The sequence below is a fragment of the Lepidochelys olivacea genome (genome assembly GCF_965140295.1).
Source record: "Lepidochelys olivacea isolate rLepOli2 genome assembly, chromosome: 3".
Taxonomy (NCBI): domain Eukaryota; kingdom Metazoa; phylum Chordata; order Testudines; family Cheloniidae; genus Lepidochelys; species Lepidochelys olivacea.
The window spans coordinates 146444051-146465925 of record NC_140413.1 but is presented as its reverse complement, the minus strand read 5'-3'; the positions used below and the strand labels follow the sequence as shown (position 1 = coordinate 146465925).

General features: G+C 41.6%; 1 protein-coding gene across 4 annotated transcripts in view; it reads left to right on the top strand.

Annotated features, from left to right (window-relative positions):
- The window catches only part of HEATR5B (HEAT repeat containing 5B), a 93900-nt gene that overhangs the window by 6882 nt on the left and 65143 nt on the right, over positions 1–21875 (top strand). For all 4 annotated transcript variants that reach the window (XM_084623749.1, XM_084623751.1, XM_084623748.1 and 1 more), the window contains exons 4-9: positions 1278–1386; positions 6416–6565; positions 9030–9201; positions 11463–11620; positions 18906–19155; positions 21407–21562. In XM_084623749.1, the coding sequence (XP_084479875.1) occupies positions 1278–1386; positions 6416–6565; positions 9030–9201; positions 11463–11620; positions 18906–19155; positions 21407–21562 (995 nt within the window). The remainder of the gene's footprint in view (positions 1–1277; positions 1387–6415; positions 6566–9029; positions 9202–11462; positions 11621–18905; positions 19156–21406; positions 21563–21875) is intronic.

Below are 21875 nucleotides of genomic sequence, written 5' to 3'. Positions count from 1 at the left end.
AGGGACCCTCCTCTCCCCCCGGTCCAAGGACTGGTCGTTGAGAAACACTGTCCTAGCAGTCTCACTGGTAGGAAATACTAGCTAAGGTTGTAAAACCATTTCTATAATAACCCTTTGTTTTTACATACTCAGCTGTCTGAAATATTGACCCTTTGGGCTGAAACTCTCCTTGCTTAATTTACGCCTTTTTTTCAATGGGAAATGTTGAGCAGAATAGTTTTTATTATGAATTCCCAAACATATTACTTTACCCGCTTAAAGAATATCCCAAGAGCCTTTTTTTCCCATTCAGGTTATTCAAAACCAGCTGCACTTTGAAATGGCAGACTTTTTATGTAAGGTGGCCTTCATGAGGAGTTACGTGGTTTGATAAGTTTGAAATGAAGAGCTGGTTGGATAATAAGGCTATACGTGATTTGAAAAATTATCGTTGAGCATTCTCGATTGTATCTGTTTAAAAACTTGAAGCTAAGAAAGCCTTGTCCCTTTGTGATATCAGTTTACGCTTTCTCGGGGGCCTGGGATGCACAGGAGCTGCTTCTGTCAAGCTGCAGCTGGAACTATTTGTGTGTCTAATTGAAACACAGAATTACTTAAAATCCTTTCTGCCTCAACTCTCTTCTTTCCCCCTCCAAAAAAATGAAACAAAACAAAAATCCCCACTCCAACCAACCAAGTTATTCCAGTACCTGAACATCAGGAAAAGGAAAAATGCGAGTGCAAAAAATTGACTGACCCAATGATTTTAGCGTATCTAAATTTAACTGCATTGTACAACATTGTACACATTTTGAGTTTTTATGTAAAAACAAAACAAAACCAAAAAAAAACTTCTTTCTTTTTTCAATTGTCAGGACACATATATCAAAATGTAAGGAACGTACTGCTGACCTTTAACAGTTTTCTGCTGTCTGGCTGAAGACCGTTTTCTGCAACCATTTAAAGCCTTAATCCTGCAAAGATTTAATTATATGCTTAATTTTACACAGGATTAGGGCCTAAGGAAAAATCCTGCCAATGGATCAACCGAGAAGCATCCCTGTTCCCATGCAAACCCCACGTTTCTGATCACTCTATTTTCGCTATCTAGGTTGAGTGAAATATAGAGAAACAACCAACATAACCACTGAATAATAGATTTTTAGTAATAGAAGAAGATTAACAACATAATGTACATTTAAAAATAAATTTCCTTAACTCCTAGTTTGATGCTCTCCATTTAAGTTGTATGTTAAACGTTGACAAAGAGGTTACTGAGGGACATCTTGTCTTTGTAGGGCTGCAGTGGCATGTGTTGGAGCTTTTTATGAGAAAATGGGCAGGATGCTGGGCAGTTCTTTTCCAGAAACAGTTAATAATCTCTTAAAGTCTCTGAAAAATGCAGAGGTAAGTTACAGGGGCATTTTAGGTCTACACATTTAGGGATTTTTTTTAAAGCCCAAAGTATGTTTTTTTTAATTAGTGTCTTCATGGCTTTTCACTGAACTGGGCCAACAGTTACTGTCTATATGGTTCATATCAGTATAAAGATATACATATAGTTGTACTATGTAAGTGGCTTAAAATTTTGGCATGTGACTATTATAGCAGTCACTTAGTTGCGATTGCAACCGTTAAAGCTGCACAATGGTTTCAAATACTGTTATAGCCCTTGTAACAGGGTGCTGGTCCTTGCACCCTGGTTCAATGCTCAGTCCTTTAAGACTGAGGGGACTGAGTTCAGGGAGCACATGACAAGAGTCCTATGATTCTAAGACCATGTCTACACTACAAAATTAAGTCAACCTAACTTATGTTGGCATATAGTCGCTGCAGTAATTACATCGCTTGTGTGTGTCTACGCTTTGCTCCTTGTGTTGGCAGTGCATGTCCTCACCAGGAGCACTTGTACTGATTGTACTGTCAATATGGGATGGCTTCTTAAAGCCAGTAAATTGTGGGACGGCTTTTTAAAGCCAGTAAGAGTCGATATAAGCAACAGTGTCTACACTGACACAGTGTCAACCTAACTACATCAACAATGACGCTACACCTTTCATGGAGATGGAGTTATTAAGTTGGTGTAGCGGGGCAGTTATGTTGGCGGGACTGAAATTTTAGTGTAGATGCTTACATAGGTTGGTGTAGGCTGCCTTGCGTCAACCTAACTCTGTAGTGTAGACAGGCCTAAGTTGCAAGCAGCTGCTGCTGTAAACAGGAGGTCTATCCTACTACTGAGAACCCAGGGTCAGGAAAGGACCTGGGAAAGGCTCTCCATAGCAGACAGGAAGGGCTATCTTGCTGGAAAAGGATGTGTCCTTTCCCCTTTCCAGCTGGCAGAAAGTGGAAAAGTGTCTATTCTCAAGTGTTTTGTATGTATTTGAACCTTTGTGTCTTCTGTTGATTAGTAAACCTGACCCTGAAGAAAGGGATATGGACCTAAGCCTGAGTACATAGGGTTTATTTGGACTGTGCTGGCTGTTGAATCTGCCCCCTGGCAAACAGTCTTGTATTGAGTTGGACTAACAGGAAAAAAAACTTTTCAACTGAGGCTATTGTGTTTGCTGTCATCTTAATGTTTTTTGGGGGAGGAGGGGAGAGAAATTTGAGCTCATTTTGTTGAACTCTTTGAGTTTTTAAATGTTTAACAAACACTGTTTCCTAGTCTTACAGCTATTTATTTTTTATGAAAAACACAGAACAAAATAGTCTCTGTCAGTGTTCCCTTTAATTTTTCCCACCCATGTGCGGTATGAATTTTGTTATGTGCACCAATATGAAGGTGATGTGTGACACATCACAGGTTGGGGCCTGGGCTAGGTAGAGGCCAGGGGAGGTGCGCCCCTCCCCAGCAGGTTCCCAGGCAGGTTCCCTGGGTGCCTGCGCAGCGGTAAATAGGCTGCTGCATGATCATGCAGCTTACAGGGAACTTAGGTCTCTGCCCCAAAGAGCTTACAGTCTAAGTGAAACATTCCATGCTCTCATTGAGGAATAGTAATTTTGCTAGACTCCAAAAATAAATAAATAAATAAATAAATAAAATAAAATAAAATAAAATAATTTTGATGTCACAGTTGTCATAGACTGAAGTTTGGATACTGAATGTGCCAAGTACAAAATTACACACTTAAGAAAAGATGCATGTGTGTGCAGCTAGTTAAATGTGTATCGGCTGCAGGTGCTTGGGGCGGCATTCAGAGTGGGGCAGCAGTCTGTGTCCCGCCCTGGCATTTCGGCGGCAGCTCCGCCACTGTTGTGGTGGCGGCAATTCGGTGGCGACTGCTTGGGGCGGCAAAATTGGTAGAGCTGCCCCAATTGGCTGGTTGAAAGCTTTGCAGATTGAGCTTATGAACTATGTAAACCAAATAGTTCTAGATTTTTCCCCCCCATTTTTTTCCTTGTTAATATAGCTGAGAAATAAAATGCAAAAAATTAACTAGAAGATTGAATGCAACATTAAGATTTCATAATTAGAATAGCAGCGTCTACATATGTACTATTTTCTATTCCTGTTTCATATTGAAAGCATAGATGCGGGAACTAGGGCTGTGGGGGGTGCTGCAGAACCATTTGGCTTGAAGTGGTTTCCATCATACACAGTGCTTACAATTTGGTTCAATGGTTCTCAGCACCCCCATTTTACAAATTGTTCCAGCACCCCCGATTGAAAGTGCACTTTAATGCATATGTTTATTACTATACATATACACCTCTACCCTGATATGTGGTCCGATATAACGCGAATTCAGATATAATGCGGTAAAGCGGCGCTCCGGGGAGTGGGGCTGCTTTACCTTGTTATATCCGAATTCATGTTACCGCAAGCAGTTCCTCTGCGCCTCGCCCCTTACTTGCTGCGGCCTCCTGGCCCCAGCTGGCCTCCGCCTCCTCCCACGAGCGCACCGCAGCTCCGCTTCTCCTCCCTCCCAGGCTCACACGAGCTGCGGCGCACTCGTGGGAGGAGGCGGAGGCGAGCTGGGACTGGGGGGGCCGCAGCAAGTGGCAGGGGAGGCGCAGAGGAACCACTCCCCACCCCAGCTCACCTCCACCTCCTCCCCTGAGCGCGCCACCACTGCTCCGCTTTTTCTCCCCCCCACTTCCTTCCTTCCAGGCTTCCCGCACCAAACATCTGATTGACGCGGAAAGCCTGGAAGGAAGGGACGGAGGGACTGGGGGGGGCGGAGAAAAGCGGAGCGGCGGCGGCGCGCTCAGGGAAGGAGGCGGAGTTAGAGCAGAGGTGAGCTGGGGTGGGGAGCGGTTCCTCTCCCTACCCCGATATAACGTGGTCTTACGTATAAGATGGTAAGATTTTTTGGCTCCCGAGGACCGCGTTATATCGGGGTAGAGGTGTACCTAGTACTTGAAGTAGATTGAAACAGCAGAGGGAGCTCTCGCTACACCAGCCAGGAAGGACAGGGGGCTCTCCCTATACTTTGAGCATATACATGTGCCATATGGCCTATAACAACTGAGACCATTTTACATATTTAAATATAGCATTTGCTACTACATGAACACTACACAGTAATTTCATGTTATTTGTTCAGCCTCTAGCTATCTTAAGCGGTTTTATTGAATTGATGAGTTTGTATCATCTATGAACACCAATATATACAGTTACAAAAAGAGAAAAGGAGTACTTGTGGCACCTTAGAGGGATCTCTTTTGTGGACTGGACCAGGCTAAGGTTGATGGTGGGACGGAAATTGTTGAAATCATGGTGGAATTCCTCAGGGGCTTCTTTTCCATGGGTCCAGATGATGAAGATGTCATCAATATAGCACAAGTAGAGTAGGGGCGTTAGGGAACGAGAGCTGAGGAAGCGTTGTTCTAAGTCAGCCATAAAAATGTTGGCATACTGTGGGGCCATGCAGGTACCCATAGCAGTGCCGCTGATCTGAAGGTATACATTGTCCCCAAATGTGAAGTAGTTATGGGTAAGGACAAAGTCACAAAGTTCAGCCACCAGGTTAGCCGTGACATTATCGGGGATAGTGTTCTTGACGGCTTGTAGTCCATCTTTGTGTGGAATGTTGGTGTAGAGGGCTTCTACATCCATAGTGGCCAGGATGGTGTTATCAGGAAGATCACCGATGGATTGTAGTTTCCTCAGGAAGTCAGTGGTGTCTCGAAGGTAGCTGGGAGTGCTGGTAGCGTAGGGCCTGAGGAGGGAGTCTACATAGCCAGACAATCCTGCTGTCAGGGTGCCAATGCATTCTTACAACTACAGTACCCACGTGCGGAAGTGAAGAAACAGATTGATAAAGCCAGAAGAGTTCCCAGAAGTCACCTACTATAGGACAGGCCTAACAAAGAAAATAACAGAACGCCACTAGCCGTCACCTTCAGCCCCCAACTAAAACCCCTCCAACGCATTATTAAGGATCTACAACCTATCCTGAAGGATGACCCAACACTCTCACAAATCTTGGGAGACAGGCCAGACCATGCCTACAGACAGCCCCCCAACCTGAAGCAAATACTCACCAGCAACCACATACCACACAACAGAACCACTAACCCAGGAACCTATCCTTGCAACAAAGCCCGTTGCCAACTGTGCCCACATATCTATTCAGGGGACACCATCACAGGGCCTAATAACATCAGCCACACTATCAGAGGCTCGTTCACCTGCACATCCACCAATGTGATATATGCCATCATGTGCCAGCAATGCCCCTCTGCCATGTACATTGGTGAAACTGGACAGTCTCTACGTAAAAGAATAAATGGACACAAATCAGATGTCAAGAATTATAACATTCATAAACCAGTCGGAGAACACTTCAATCTCTCTGGTCATGCGATTACAGACATGAAAGTTGCTATATTACAACAAAAAAACTTCAAATCCAGACTCCAGCGAGAAACTGTTGAATTAGAATTCATTTGCAAATTGGATACAATTAACTTAGGCTTGAATAGAGACTGGGAGTGGCTAAGTCATTATGCAAGGTAACCCATTTCCCCTTGTTTTTTCCTACCCCCCCCCCCCCCCAGAAGTTCTTGTTAAACCCTGGATTTATGCTGGAAATGGCCCAACTTGATTATCATACACATTGTAAGGAGAGTGATCACTTTAGATAAGCTATTACCAGCAGGAGAGTGGGGTGGGAGGAGGTATTTTTTTCATGCTTTGTGTGTATATAAAAAGATCTTCTACACTTTCCACAGTATGCATCCGATGAAGTGAGCTGTAGCTCACGAAAGCTTATGCTCAAATAAATTGGTTAGTCTCTAAGGTGCCACAAGTACTCCTTTTCTTTTTGCAAACACAGACTAACACAGCTGTTACTCTGAAACCCGTCAGTTACAAAAAGAGAAGGTGATACAACTATAGAGCTGATATTTGGGGTACAAATAACTATGAAGAGCTGTTGATTGTGAATTTTTTTTTTTTTTTATACCCTTTGCTTTCTTTTCACGTATGCAGTCTCAGGGCCGAAGTGAAATATTAATGAGTTTACAGAAAGTTCTAAATGGATTGGGTGGTGCAGCAGCTTCATGCCACCGTGATACTTATAAGAATGCACGATCTCTGCTGACGGATAGATCTATGGCTGTACGATGTGCAGTAGCGAAGGTAGGTAAATTTTTTTATAAGGTTTAAAAATCCAGTATTCTTTGTGTTCTGGATGCTAAGTTCCTTATAGTTGGGCTTGCTGCCTGTTCTTTTTATTGTATAGTGTGGTACATTTCTGAAATCATAGCACTAGGTGCTATTTGAGTACAAAATTGATAGCAACAAAGTGAGTTATAGGGAAAATGGCAAATTTTGCTTTTGAATTTATACTGATGATTTTCAGTCTGCAGGAATAAGGACAGAGGTGAAAGTGGGCTGTTACGGTGTACTGGTAAGAAGTGGCCATCGGTACTGGCCCGTACACAGACGACGTTAAAGTGCTGCTGCGGCAGCGCTTTAACATTGCTGCCCTTTTGGAGGGGCAGCTGTCACGGGGCCCGGCGATTTAAAAGGGGCTGGGGCTCCCAACCACAGTGGTCGGAGCCCCAGGCCCTTTAAATTGCTGCCAGAGCCCCAGGTGGCGTGTGCCAGGCAGTGTGGAAAGGCTGGCTTGGGGAGGCTGACCTGCAGCCCCACCCCTTCCGTCTGAGGCCCCACCCCGAGCAGGGGCCCGGAGCCAGGCCCATGTACCAGTATGTCTTTTATATTACTTTCACCCCTGAATAAGGAGGTTGGTGTCGTGAGGAATATTTGTTCACTGTGCCATGGTGCCTTTTCTGTACTTCCATAAACTCTGATGTTTGTGTGTTTCAGTTAGATTGTAATTAATGTGATGAGTAACAATCCACTTTATTTATTTGTTTAGAGGTAAATAATTAGTGGTGCTGGGGGGGGAAAAGCTTTTTTTTTTTTTTTTTTAATCCCGGAGTTATAGGAATTACACATGCAGAATTGATCTCTACAGTACGCTTCTTAGTGCCTTATCCAGTCTAGCTTTAAATGTTCCAAGTAATTGGCCTTCTACCTTTTCCCTTAAGAGACAATTCCACTTTTTAATAGATCAACATGTTAAGAAGTTTTTTTCCTTATAGTTCCTGATATTCTGCTACATTTTTTTTAAAATTTTATCTTTCTTTATACTTTTGTTCCATCTTAAATTCCTGTCCTCTGATGTTTACATCCTACAAATATTTCTTGACTGTTTTCAGGTCCCTTTTTCATTGTTGCTTGGTCAAGATACCCTATTTATGAATAATTCTTTTAATCTTCCCTCAAAAGCTAGTCTTTCCAGTTTTAGTCATTTAAACAAGGCACTAAAGATGTATTATAGGGAATAATGCTGCACAGGCAGGTAGATGAAGCAGATGATCTACTAGGTTTTTGTTCTGCTCTCTAAATCCAAGTTGGAGATAAGAAATTAAACTTCAGTTTAACTTTCGCACATTTCAACATCCAAACTTCATCACATATGTATGTTTGGAGTTCTAGATTTTATGGCAATCCTCAGACAAGGACCATTCCTACAATTGTACAATACTTGTTAAAGCCAGATATTTAGCATGCAGTATATTAATTTTTCACTAGACTACTTTGTTTGACAAAATTACTCCGAATCAACAATGAGAAAACACAAAAAGAACTAGTCCAAGCTTTGCCCACAGACTGGTGGAGAATATGGATGAGGTGGAGAGTTACACAAATTCTCAGCAAGAAGTCAGTCTGAGATGTTAAATCTCACTAGACTGGGGAGACTGTACACATTATGGATTTTGACATGTAGAATAGGATAATATTTCTTTCCGGAAGGCCTCTGTCAGCTATGACTAGCACATTCTGCTCAGTTTACAGTATCAGAGGTCCTTCGACTCTTGGATCTGTCTTCATCTCTTAGGTGTCCCTTACAGTCTTGTACACAAAGGAGGCTGAAAGTGTGGTTTACTTCAGATATTTCAAGGCTAGTTGCATAGGCACCAACTTCTCTTGGAGCTGGTGGGTGCTTGTGCCGCCCCGACTCTGCCCCTGCCTCGCCCCCCATTCCAACTCCTTCCCCAAATCCCTGCCCTGGCCCTGCCTCTTCCCTGCCTCCTCTCCTAAGTGTGCCACGTTCCTGCTCTTCCCCCCTCCCTCCCACAGCTTGTTACACCACGAAACAACTGGTTTGCAGTGGCAAGTGCTGGGAGGAGAAGAAGGGAAGGCGAGCTCCGGGGAGGAGGCGGAGGTGAGCTGGGGCAGGGGGGCGGGGTGGGGAGGGGAGCTTGACTGCCGCTGGGTGCAGTGCACCCACCAATTTTTCCCTTTGGGTGCTCCAGCCCCGGAGCACGCACGGAGTCAGCGCCTATGGCTAGTTGAGTATATTAAAACAAAAGAGGTGCCATGCTTTTGAAGTTTTTGCATAATCCCATGGTTTTTCTTCAGTGGTTACTCCAGCCGAGTTATCTGGGGTTTAATGGGAGAGACAAAAACAAAAAGCCAATCAGAAGTGGTTAGTATTAACATGTCTGCCAAATAAACCTAATGCTTAGGCTTAATGACAGAAGGGAAAAGTAGGTTGTAGTAGTACTCTTTTATTCTTATTTTCCTACAGTGCCTACTGGAACTACAGAATGAAGCTGTATTTATGTGGACTGCAGAGCTAGAAAATGTAGCAACACTCTGCTTTAAAGCTCTGGAAAACTCAAACTATGGTGTACGAGTTGCAGTGTCGAATCTTTTGGGGACGGTCATGGCTACAGCGTTGATACCAAAACAAGCAACAGGTATTGCATTATATGAGCGCATGGCATGGTGTGGTGTTGTTTCAGTTCATGGATGGTTTGTTGTTTTTTGGTAGACTTAAATTTTAAAATGAATAAACTAAAATGAGTGAAGTCTGTGGATTTCCTATTAAATTCCCATAAGGAGATAAAGGCAGTAGTTTAGTTTTAACTTACAAAAAGGTAATTCACCTGGCATAAAACATGAAAACAAAACTCTGAACAAAAGCACAGTAGCTAAGATCTCAACTGTGATTCCTCAAGACTAGCGTTATACATGCAGATCTCCAACTTATTCCCACCCATCACTAGAGCTCCATATCTGTCACGGAGGTCTCAGAAGTCATGGATTCCGTGACCTTCCGCAACCTCTATGACTTCTACAGGGGCCAGTGTGGCTGACCCCACAGCTGCCCAAGCAGCTGGCTCTGGGGTCAGCTGCTCAGGTGGCCACCGGCAGTGGTCCCGGGGTGGCTGGAGCAGCTGCAGTCTGCAGCCCCAGGCAGCAGTCTCCGGGCAGCAGTGGTCTGCGGCCCCTGGCATCTGGTGCCGCTGGCCCTGGATGGCCCCCTAGCCGTGTCCTGGACTCCCCCCGTCAGCTGCGGCCTTCCAGCGCCGCCCCACCCTCTCCCCCAAGATTTAATCACAGGTATTTTTCGTAAAAGTCATGGACAGGTCATGGGCCATGCATTTTTGTTTATTGCCTGTGACCTGTCCATGACTTTTACTAAAAATACCTGTGACTAAATCATAGCCTTACCCATCACAACTGTAGCCTGATCCACCTTGTAAAATGTGTAGTTGCTGGAATACCCCCCTATGTCATCCTCTGCCCCTTGTAGACAGATATTGCGATAAATATGTAGAAATTATATTATATTATATAGTAATATAATAGAAATATATATAGAAATTATATAGTAAATACCTAGTTTAAGGTTTCAGAGTAGCAGCCATGTTAGTCTGTATTCGCAAAAAGAAAAGGAGTACTTGTGGCACCTTAGAGACTAACCTATTTATTTGAGCATAGCTTTCGTGAGCTACATCCAATGAAGTGAGCTGTAGCTCATGAAAGCTTATGCTCAAATAAATTTTAGTCTCTGAGGTGCCACAAGTCCTCCTTTTCTTTTTACCTAGTTTAACAATCTCAGAATAATGAGACGTAAAATACTCTTTTTGTTACCTTTTTAAAAAAAAAAAAAAAAAAGCTTGAAATCACACATTCAAGCTCCGTCTATGGTCAGATTTATTGGCTTCATCATTCTCAAAGGGGCATGGCTCCACAGCTGTAGCGCTGAGGGAAGATGTAATGTAGGCAAGGGTCAGACTGGCTTAGGCATTTTTGCAGTTGGGTGATCTGACCATGGCAGTCAAAACACCTGAGCCTTGTCTATGCTAAAGCCTCCGCTGGCACTACCACAGGTGGGTCCAAAAAATTCCTAGTGTAGACAAGACTTGAGAACCAGATTTTGATCTTTCATGTGTGCACTAGTATGTTGCCTTATGTAAGGAAAAGCTTCTATTGTGCATGCATGTGAAAAGGCAGTCATGAGTAATTTAAAATGTGTGAATGTATAGTGATGCATATCTCTCGATAGTGAAGGTTAGAATTAGGTCCGTATATCTTATTTTATTTTCTCTTACTTATTCCTCAACCCCCACCATCACCACACACATAAACCTGAAACATAAACACTTTCAAATGGGGGAGGATTCTATTATTTTAAAAATAAGGCTCTATTTATGAACTTACATTATATGGCTGAGAAGTACTGAATGTGGCACCCTCTGCAGATATCAGGTTTGTTCCTTCAAAGTGACCACAGGAATTGCTAGGGAGAAATGCAGAGTGCTTCTTTTCCCCCAAACCATGTTACCGTGGGGAAACAAGAGGCTAGACTTGGCCATCTCCCTTCATTTCAACTGTGTTTCCCTCTCCCTTCGAGAATTTGCACATCTGGGCATAGACCTATACTTTTGTATATTGATGCTGGCAGCAGTAGTTTGAGACAGATTGGAATGATTTGATCTTCATAATTTTATTTTACTTTTGCTACGGCAGCTGTGTGAGCATCTTAGTGAAGACCACAGGTGGGAGTCTTCCACTGAGAATTCAAAATAATAAATATGTAAAAAATAAGGATTTTAAACTGGATTCAGGGTGGCAGGAGTGATGTGAATATTTAATGGTGGGTCTTAAGATGGCTAAATTGTCTTGTTTTAAAAAATATGTAATTAAATGATTACTGTTATCTTTCCAAAAGTGATGCGTCAGAATGTGAAGCGGGCTACACTGGAGGAAGTCTTGGAACTTATGGCCACAGGGTTTCTTCGAGGAGGGTCAGGATTCCTAAAAAGTGGTGGTGAGATGTTGAAAGTAGGAGGGTCTGTCAATCGGGAAGTGCGAGTTGGTGTCACACAGGTTTGTGATAACTGTTAGAAGTTTTTTTCCTCTCATGTTTTCTGAAAATGTAGTAACAATATATACCCTGTTTGGGGAAAAATGTGACTATATAGACTTATTAAGTTATTGTTCTTGTATTTGTCCCAAAACAGTAGGATTGCATAAATGTGTAATGCACTTTCTTAATTTGGCAATTTGTATAAACTTATATATGGATTCAAGTTGACTTGCCTGTTGTTCACCAGAGAGAATTACATTAGTTCCATGCACTACATAAACATTACTATTATTTTTTAGCTAGTAATACTGGCTGACTTTTGAAAGCTTGCTTTTTTATTTATTTATTTTTTAAATTAGAGAATATGACAACTACAGATTAGAGTTTGCCATGTATACTGGATATATGAAAAATATCATCCAATCATAGTGTGCTAAGGGTACTCCTTAAAACCATTTGAAAAATGGATGATTGAGAATGCAACTTAATTTGAATTTCCCCTAGAGAGAACATTACTACTGTTCGCTGTGATCTGCATTGGCTACCAATTGATTTTCTGGATAAAGTTTGCAGCCCTAAATCGTTTGGATCCTGGCAACCCTGCTAGACCATCTCTATTCCCTCATGTTACTGTAGCAGCTGAGATCTGCTGAGGAACTGAAGGTCCCAGACACCTGGTTTAAAGCAAATAGAGCTGGGCATCAATATGGGTCCCCAACTCTGACATACACTTCCTCCTGTAGTCCGCTTACTAGAACCCTGATCTGTTGAGGCTCAGTGTGCAACACAAGACATTTGTTTTTCTCCAAGGGTCCTCTGCATATTCCAACTCTTTGAATGCTCCGACCAGTGCAGCCTGAGTTATGGAATTCTAGCAAGCAGTAGCTGTTGGAGTGTTCATATGCCTCCCTGCTCAGTGAACGTTCCAGGGTGAGGGCATAAAAGGGGGGTGGCTCTCCAGCTGGTTCAGTTCCATCCAGCCATCACCAGCTGCATGGATTAGGAACTGCTCCAAGGTGTTCCTAAATCTGTAGCTAGTTTGATCTAGTTAGTCTAGTAATTAATAGTTTTGGTATTAGTATCATAGAGTAAGTTAGTTATAAGTTTTTTGGTGCAAAGGGGGTGGAACCAAAGACTAAAACCCCCAGAGATTCAAAGGTGCATATCAAGTCTGACTGTGTTTCCAGCGTCTGACGCACATGCCAGATGTCTGGCATGTTGGAATGAGGGAATCCCATTGGAATGCTCGATTTGCTCAACATTTTGCAATGTGAGCAAAAAAGAGAGAGTCAGAACAGCCTTTGAGGAATTTTACTATGAGAAGCTTTGTCAGCAAAACCATCCGAAACTAAGCAAATGCAAGGTTCATCGCAGAGACCAGTTTAGGCCTTGAGCGAATCTGCAAGGAAGAAAGATAAAGCTGCCTCCTCAGTACTCAGCACTGAAGGAGCCAGAAACAGGAAGGATCTGAAGAGGGAAGCCTCTTCTACTGTGGTGTCAGCCTCTGTTTTCAGAGCCAGTCCACAAGAAAAGGACACAGACATTACGGGGAGCATGAACGCTCTATCCTCGTTGGTGCCAGCCTGTTTGAAAAGAGCCAGTCTGCAAGAGGGTCTTCAGGGAACCTACTGCGTGTACAGATTCTTGTGGTAGAATCAGGAGATGTTCTTCTTCAGATCCAATTCTGTTGGCTCCAAATGAGCCAGTTCCAAAAATTAAAGCTAAGGAAGCAGTGGTTTGAGGGAAAGATTAAGGATCTTAACACAGCACCACAACAAATAGTAATGGTGCAGGTACATTGATTGGGTCCACCTCTGACTCCGTCAGCGATTAATCCTTGTGTTGCAATTGAGCAGGACCTGGACATTTTCTTGGCACCAATTCAATTGGATGTTTCCGCAGGGACGAGATGGAGAGTTGAAGAAGTCAGGATTTTTCCATTGCTCCTGGCACCTGAGGCTCCTTTTTTGCTAAAAGGCTGACAAATTATACCAATTCCCTCAGGAAGGTCTTGCTTTGTTCCATTCTCATTCCTCTTCTAATTTGTTAGTAGAGGCTGCAGTACTCATGTTGAAGGGTACACAAGTTCACTCTGCTGATAGAGAAGGGAAAAGACTGGATGTGTTTGGGAGGACAATATCTTCTTCAGCTCCTTTACGTTTGTGAATAGTAAATTATGAAGCTGTCATGGCTAGATATCAATATCATTTATGGGGAAACTTTGACATTCCTGAATGCACTACCAGAGGAGCATAAAAGATTAACAAACGCTTTTTTATTAGAAGGGCAACATGTGGCTAAATATTCATTTAGAGCAGCATTTGACTCTTTAGATGCGTCAGCTAGAGCAATGGCTTCAGCTGTTGCATTAAGAAAACATACTAGGGTTAGATTAGTGTGTCTTTCTCAGAAGACAAGGATGAGATTTGAGGATCTTCCCTTTGAAGATGGCTTGCTTAGTGCACAGTCAGATGACTTGCTAGGGAAAATGAAGAACAACAGATCTACAGTTAGACCTTTGGAGTTTAATACAACAAAATCATCTGCAGTTCCATTTTTCCTATACCAGAGACAATATCCACTTTCTTCGTTGTTGGTTCCTTACTCCTATCAGAGGAAGAATTATTATTATCAACCTCAACGTCATTCCTCTCAACAACAGCAAAACAAAAAGAGGTCATTTAAGTATCACAATAAGAAAGGCAATCTTCAACATCATTGTCTTCTGCAGTTCCTCCAAGATCACAGAGTTCACAAAAAGTTATGTCAGCCTTGATACATTCTGTTATCCTCTGTTTGGGGAACCACCTGTCCCGTTTTTACCAGCAGTGGGAATTAATAACATTGGGCAGCTGGATTCTAGAGATTATTGAATGTGGTTATTTGGTACAATTCAAATCCCTTTCTTCCACCAACCCCTCTTATTAGGGGGCTTATTCCTTCACCCACTTACTTCCCTAGTCCTTCTCGCATGAACAGAGAGCAACAATACCCGAAGTCCAAAGGTGCAAACAATTCGATGTTTATTGGGGTGAACTTCCAGCAAGCATGATTCCAGTTTCCTTCCTTAGTGTCCTCCTTCCCAGCTCTGACACCACAGAGCCTTACCTGTGTCCCTGTTCCCATTTCCTCCCTTAGCAAAACATGATTCCAATTCCCCACTCCCATTCCCTGTTCCCATTTTCCCCCCCTTACTTCCTGATTGACTGCAGACTATATAGTAAAACTTGAGTTCTGCTTAGTTATACCATAACCTATCATTTTACTGAAATTTAACTAACCAATCCTAACATATTGTAACATTATTTAGCCAAGTATATCCCACCACCTTAATTAGTTTACACCCAGCAAAATTAATTATACAGCAGACAGAAACAATCACAGAACCAGACAGAGACCATGCAAATAAACAATAGCAAAGTGGGAACTATAGTGACAAAACAATACAGAAGTGAGGATTTCACAACTACATCTATTCTTCAGTGAGTTCTTGTCAGACAGGATGCTATCAAACTAAGTTTCCTTTTACATCTTCTAGGCATTTCCATTTCTCCGGAGGTGATAGGCATTATCAGGACAGGATTGTATTCCTAACAGCCCAGTAGCACCTTATTTCAGTGTGACTAGTTTGGAATGTGAGGATGTGAGCATTTGCTTCCCAGCTTATGGCTGCCTCTGCTGTTTAGCCAAAGGCCTTAGCCTAAGAACAGGGCTTCAGACTGTCACAATAAGAGAAGGCGCTTACACCGGCAGACAGCAATTTTGATTCTTTCTTTTATATCTCTATAACTAGCTAAGTGATAAGAATACACCTAAATTAGCGTATAGGCCTTTACAGACAGGCCTGAATATCTATATCCTAACACCTCTCTCCTGTTCTGTCCTTAATGAAGGACCTGGTTCGTTTGGGTTTGCTCAGAGAGGAGGTTGTTCCTGTTAAAGAGTCTAGTTTCTGCATGTTATCTCTAACTTCTATAATCTGTTCTCTGTGCCTTCAGAAATGGTTTGCAGCTCTGGATTTAAGATGTGCATTTCCACATTTCAGTACGGCCATTTCACTGGAAATATCTGCGTTTCATTGCAGGAGAGGAGTATTTTCATATAAGGTCCTCCCTTTCGGTTTTTCTACAGCCCCGAGAGTGTTTTAAAATGTCACTGTAGTAGCAGCATATCTGAGAAAGCAAGGGATTTATGTATATCCCTTACCTTAACGACTGGTTAATAAAATTTTGTTGAAGGAAGAGACCCTGTTTCATGTAAAACAAATATGTTTAACTTTTTCCAGTCTGGAATTACGTATAAATTGGGGAAATATCACTCCTAAATCCAACTGAAAGGATCCCTTCCAATAGGGATCATATTGGACTCAGTTATAGCAAAAGCCTTTCTTCCAGAAGAAAGGTTTATAAAATTAAAATCATCTTTACATCTCCTACTGCACTTTCCTCAACAGCCAGTGTTATTTTTTCTCTGTTTAATGGGTCTCTTATCATCAGCTACATCAGAGACCCCGCATGCTAATCCTTGGATGAGAGGTCTGCAGCACTAGCTAGGGAGAAATTACAAACCAGGCGTAGACAATACACATTGCAAATTGGTAATTCCACAGTAGGAGTTAGCAGCACTGACGTGGTGGACATGCAGTCTAAATGCGATGAAAGGTATACCATTCAGTTTCACTATATGCCATCAGTAGTAATTCCCTCCAATGCATCTATTCTGGATGGGGGGCCCACTTAAACAACAGTATTGTGGTCAGGGGACACTGGTCACCAGGAGAAAAGACACTTCATATCACCGTGTTATCTGAGCACAATCAGGCTGGCTCTCAGATGATCCCTACCTCAGGTCAGACACAAAGTAGTTCCGGAGGTAACATACATTGTGACACCATTATATTAGCTAAACAAACAAGGTGGAGCTAATTCTCTACTATTGGGCAAATTGCATCTTTGGGATTAATATATAGAACAAAGTGTTCACCCAATAGCGATTCATGTATCAGGGAACAAAACTCCCTTTTAGACCACCTGAGCAGGTCGACCTGTCCAGTGCACGAATGATCTTTAAAAGAAAGTAGTAATGCACCTCTTCAGGTTGTAGGGGAAGCCTGTAATACACCTTATTGTATCCAAAAACAACAACAAGCATGCAAGATTTTTCTCAAGAGCAAATGGCCATGGACTCAGTATCAGGTGAGTTTCTAATAAGTTGGAGTCAAGGCCTCATATGCATTTCCCCCAGTTCCTTTATTCAAAGAGTGTAAAACAAGAGAGCCAGGGTAATTTTAATAGCACTAGCCTGGGCCAGACAACAGTGGGAACTGGACTTGATTCACGTTAATCAAACCTCTGCTGTTGGCACCGGACTTGTTGACACAACAATGAGGGAAGGTCTGTCACCCGGATCTTCAGTCTCTTCATTTAACAGCACGGGGAGTTAGACTGTGAGATTATTAGCAAACATAAGAGGTGTGAAATGTTCAGATAAATTCAAGGAAAGAGTCCTGATGAGAAAGTGATGGCTATAAATGAAAAAGGCTTTTGTTGTGGGTTTCCATGTATGATATAGATCCTTTACAGCACCTATTAGTTACATATTGGAATATCTATTGTATCTTAAGAGAACAGGTCTTTCATTATCTTCAGTGAAGGTTCACCTTTCAGCCATGTTAGCATAGCAGGATCCTGTGGACAGTAAATTGGTCTTTACTCATGATGTGATTACAAGGTTCTTAAAAGGTCTTAATAATCTCTATCCTCCAATCAGGCATCCTACCCCATTTTGGGATTTAAACATAATGCTTTCACAATTGATTAAACCTCCCTCTGAACCTGTGGGAAGTTGTATGTTGTTCCATCTGTCTATTCAGACAGTATTTTTGTTAGCTATTACTTCTGCCAGACATAAGATGGCTGCTGTTTTTGAGAGGAATGATGTAGAGGCTGGTAATAATAATAAATGAATTGCATACCCTAATGTCTGATCCATTATGTGTTGTTTTTCATAAAGATAAAGTAATTCTTTGTACACACCCAAGGTTTCTACCAAAGATGGTTCAGATTTTTGTATAAACCAGTGTATTCTGCCCCACCTCCTCCTCCCCTCCTCCAACCTCACACTCAAGATGGAGATACTAGATTATATACACTTTCATTAAACACTGCTCTTCAGATTTGGAATCTAGGTCTGATAAAAAATTTGGCAAGACAGTTTTACAGCCCTTGTTCAATTAGGACTTTGTCGTCCCAACATCTTGGACTGGAATTACTGCTTGTTAATCTATCCCAAGAATGCAAATGTGCAGAGGACACTTGAAGAAGAAATTTAGGTTCCTTACATGTAACTGAAGTTCTTTGTGGCAGACTCTGCGTATTCACACCCCCTGTCCACCTTTTCCCACTGCCTCGGAGTCCTACTTACTGAAGGACCTGGGGTCACAGGGGAAGGAACTTAAATGACTGGAGCTCCATGCCCCTTTTGTACTCTCACCCGGGAACACTGAGCATTCACTGAAGGAGGGGAGAGGATGTGTGAGCACTCCCAACGTCTACTGCTAGCTAGCATTCTGCTGTTCAGGCTGCACCTGTGGGAGCATCCCAGGGTGTGCATATACAGAATTTATCTTGAAGAACTCCAGCTACAAGTAAGTAAACTTCATTTTTCCTAGGCTTTTTTAGGGAGTGGTGGGGTTTCATGGTAGATGGAAGAATAACAGCCATAACCTTTTTTATGATTGTACAACACAGTGCTTTAAAACATGTATACTTATTTTTGATTATATAAATATATAACACATTGGCAATCTGGGTTAAAAACAAAGGAGAAAAGCACTCTTTGAATATATTTTGTACCATTCATATGGCAAGCCTATATAAATATATTGTCAACTTATTTTACATGATTAAAACGTTTCTTCCAAAGGGACATAGTGATGTGAAAGTACATGGCATTTGCAGTGAATGGATTACAGCTATTCTCTTGCATAACATTAGGCTTTACTGAATGCTTTTTCTTTTGTTTGGTCAGTTCACAGCAACTTTAGACATTTGACCAAATGATCAGTCCTCAGTGTTGTTTTTTTTTTTTAACTGGATTAGATGATTTATAACACATTCACCATGCTTTCCATTGTTGAGAGTTTTAAAAAAAAGAAGAAGCCAGCAACACACACAACCCTAAAAGTGCCTTTTTGTTTTTTTGCTTTGACTAGACTTTCCTCTTGTCTTCCTAAAGCCTTCTAGCGTGAATAAATATACCCATTTGTTCCCGTTTGCATTGAATATATATATCTTGTATTTGCAGGCATATGTTGTCTTTGTTACAACACTAGGTGGACAGTGGTTGGAGCGCAATTTTGCTACGTTTTTGTCCCATGTCCTGGATCTGGTGTCCCATCCTCGTGCAACTCAGACTCATGTAGAGGCAGTATACTCTCGAAGATGTGTGTCCTTTATCCTGAGAGCAACCGTAGGTAGTTTATTAGGGGAGAAAGCACAGATTGCAGCTGCCAAAGATATTTGTCAAGCCATTGGTAAACAAATGAAGGCAGTGGGTAAGAAACTTTTTTCTTTATTTAGGAAACAAGTGGAGCAAAACTTTAATAATGTTTTTTCTCTACTAGTGAATGATTACTGCAGTTATGCTGTTAAACTACTCAGCTGTTTTTTTTCCTCAGTCAGTTTGCAATGTTAAAGTTATCCATACTAAAAATTTGGTTCTACTCTGACGAGTGATTCTGCGCAAGTGGCATTGTGGAGAGTGGCATTTGTCATCTAGTTTACAAGTAAAAAGATTTTTTTTTTTTCAGAGTGCTATCCCAGAAAATTGTCTTGTGGTCTCTAAAAATGAAGCTGGGTTCTTTCCTTCTTATGCATTATTACCTCTACTAATCACACAGGTCATATTAGGCGCTGAAATAAACCCATGCATTCTTCCTGAAATCTATGTTGATTTTACAGAGCATATTTTGAAGACAGTGGAGTTACAAAAGATAAATGTGGCCATAACTTGGCTTGCAGAATCTTTAATTATTTGTGATTGTGTCTGAGAAGAAAAGATTCAAAGATCCCATGGAAGGTTTTACAGAGCTGGCAATTAAAATAACTCATTTTACTTATAAAATGAGAAAATTTGAGCTGGAGATTGAGACAGTAAACTGGAACTGCACAGTAACATTTTCACAGAATAATTTTTCCAGGGTACAATGTCCTAGTGAAAACTACAGTTAAGATTATATCAGGAATTTCATCAGAATTCCTGTTTTTCACGGTCATAGCTGTCTGAAAAATTCTTCTTTGGGGGATGATACTTCTGTCATTGGTCTCATCTCAGAAATTACTTCCCCACCATAGTTAGCAGAAAATCCCCTTAGAAATTTTAGATTATTGGAAGAGCAATAAATAATTTTTTCATAATTTTTGAGACATTTGATTTTTGTTCACCAATAACCCAAAAATGGCTGAACAAAGAAACTCCAGATTTTGCATTTCCTTATTTTGTAATCATCCCTTTGTTAGGTTTGTGATGTGATGGAAATGAAGTTATGTGACTGAAAAATCACTTCTGAGCATGCTCATTCATTGTCTGTCAATATTTGAGTAGATGTCAATGTCCCCTCTGATGTCCCTAAACCTCTGACAGCTAGAAACTGGGATTAGATGACTGGGATCAGGAAGGAATTTCCCCCCGAGTCTGATTGGCAGAGACCCTGGAGGTTTTTTCCTTCCTCTGCAGCATGGGCCATGGGTCACTTGCAGATTTAAACGAGTGTCAATGCAGGATTCTCTGTAATTTGAAGTCTTTAGATCATGATTTGAGGACTTCAGGAACTCAGCCAGAGGTTATGGGTCTATTACAGGGTGGGGGAGGTTCTGTGGCCTGCAATGTGCAGGAGTTCAGACTAGATGATCATGATGGTCCCTTCTGGCCTTAGAGTCTATGAGGCGATGGATCACTCAATAAGTGTTCTGTTCACTCCCTCGGAAGTGTCTGGCACCAGCCGCTGTTGGAAGACAGGATACTGAACTAGATGGATCATTGTCAGACCTAATATGGCCATTCTTATGTTTATCACAATGTATATCTTCTTTGCCTAGCCTGAATAGCCTAGGGCTGCTGCTGAGATAAGATGCAGGAGGAAGAGTTGAAATGTCCCACTGAAACACACAGAGCAGAATGCCCCAAATTACATTACTGACTTTTTCTTTTATCCCATAGTTACTGGTGTGATTTCTTTTTTGTTATAAGCCTGATTTTTGCAACCCCTCACATACACGTACATGCAAATTCTTGAAAGAAACAAAATCTAAAACTCTGCATAAATATATTAAGATTACATTTTAATAAATTTATATATATATATATATATATATATGTGTATATATATATGTGTGTGTGTGTGTGTGTATACACACACACACACACATATAGGGGTGTGTGTGTGTATATAACATGTCCATATTTTCTCTGTAGTCATCTTTGCTATTTTAGAACTGCTCCATTTCTGAGCTAAACAACTTTTGTTATTATTCTAGTATCCAGAATAATTTATGTCACCCATTGTAAATGAGGCTTGGTTGGACTATTTACTTTGGCTTTTGCTAATAACCCTAAAGGTGTTACATTTTGGGGGGATTTTTTTGCCATGTCATTGTAGGTAGAAAACTTGTGGTTGCATTTGTATTTTTAAGGCTGTTGCCAAAACTAAATAGTCTCTATCCAGCTTCTGTAGTGATTCTTATCTGTATTCAAGTGTGATTCAAGTGACAAAGTTTAGTAAGATACTTGCTTTTCTTCTTTTGCAGAAGCAGTTGTGAATGATACTAACGGCGAAAATAAATCAGGAGCTGCTGACGTAGCTGCAAGCCAACATGTGATGGTGTGTGCCCTTCAAGAGCTGGGTAGCCTGGTTCAGAGCCTGAACGCCACTGCATCTCCACTCATACAAGAACCCTCTATAGGTATGTGGATGAAGCTCAGCAGCTCTATATAGCAGTTCATAAGACATTTTGAGTAGTTATATGAAACACAGTTAAAATCTGGCAAAATATAACGGATAAATAACCATTTTAGAAACCAGGTGTCTCTGAGTATCTTCCTCAGGGTGAAATTTTTTAGGAAAGTTAATTGAAAATGGCCTAGCTGTTGCTGAGAAAAGGGAAAATACGTTGTTTTGCTCATGTTAAAAAAAAAAAATCTTAAAGTGGTTTTGTTGAAAAGCTCTGGTGTCTCCATGCTTTGTAGCAAGGGGAGGGAGTTGTCTTTGTGCCAGGG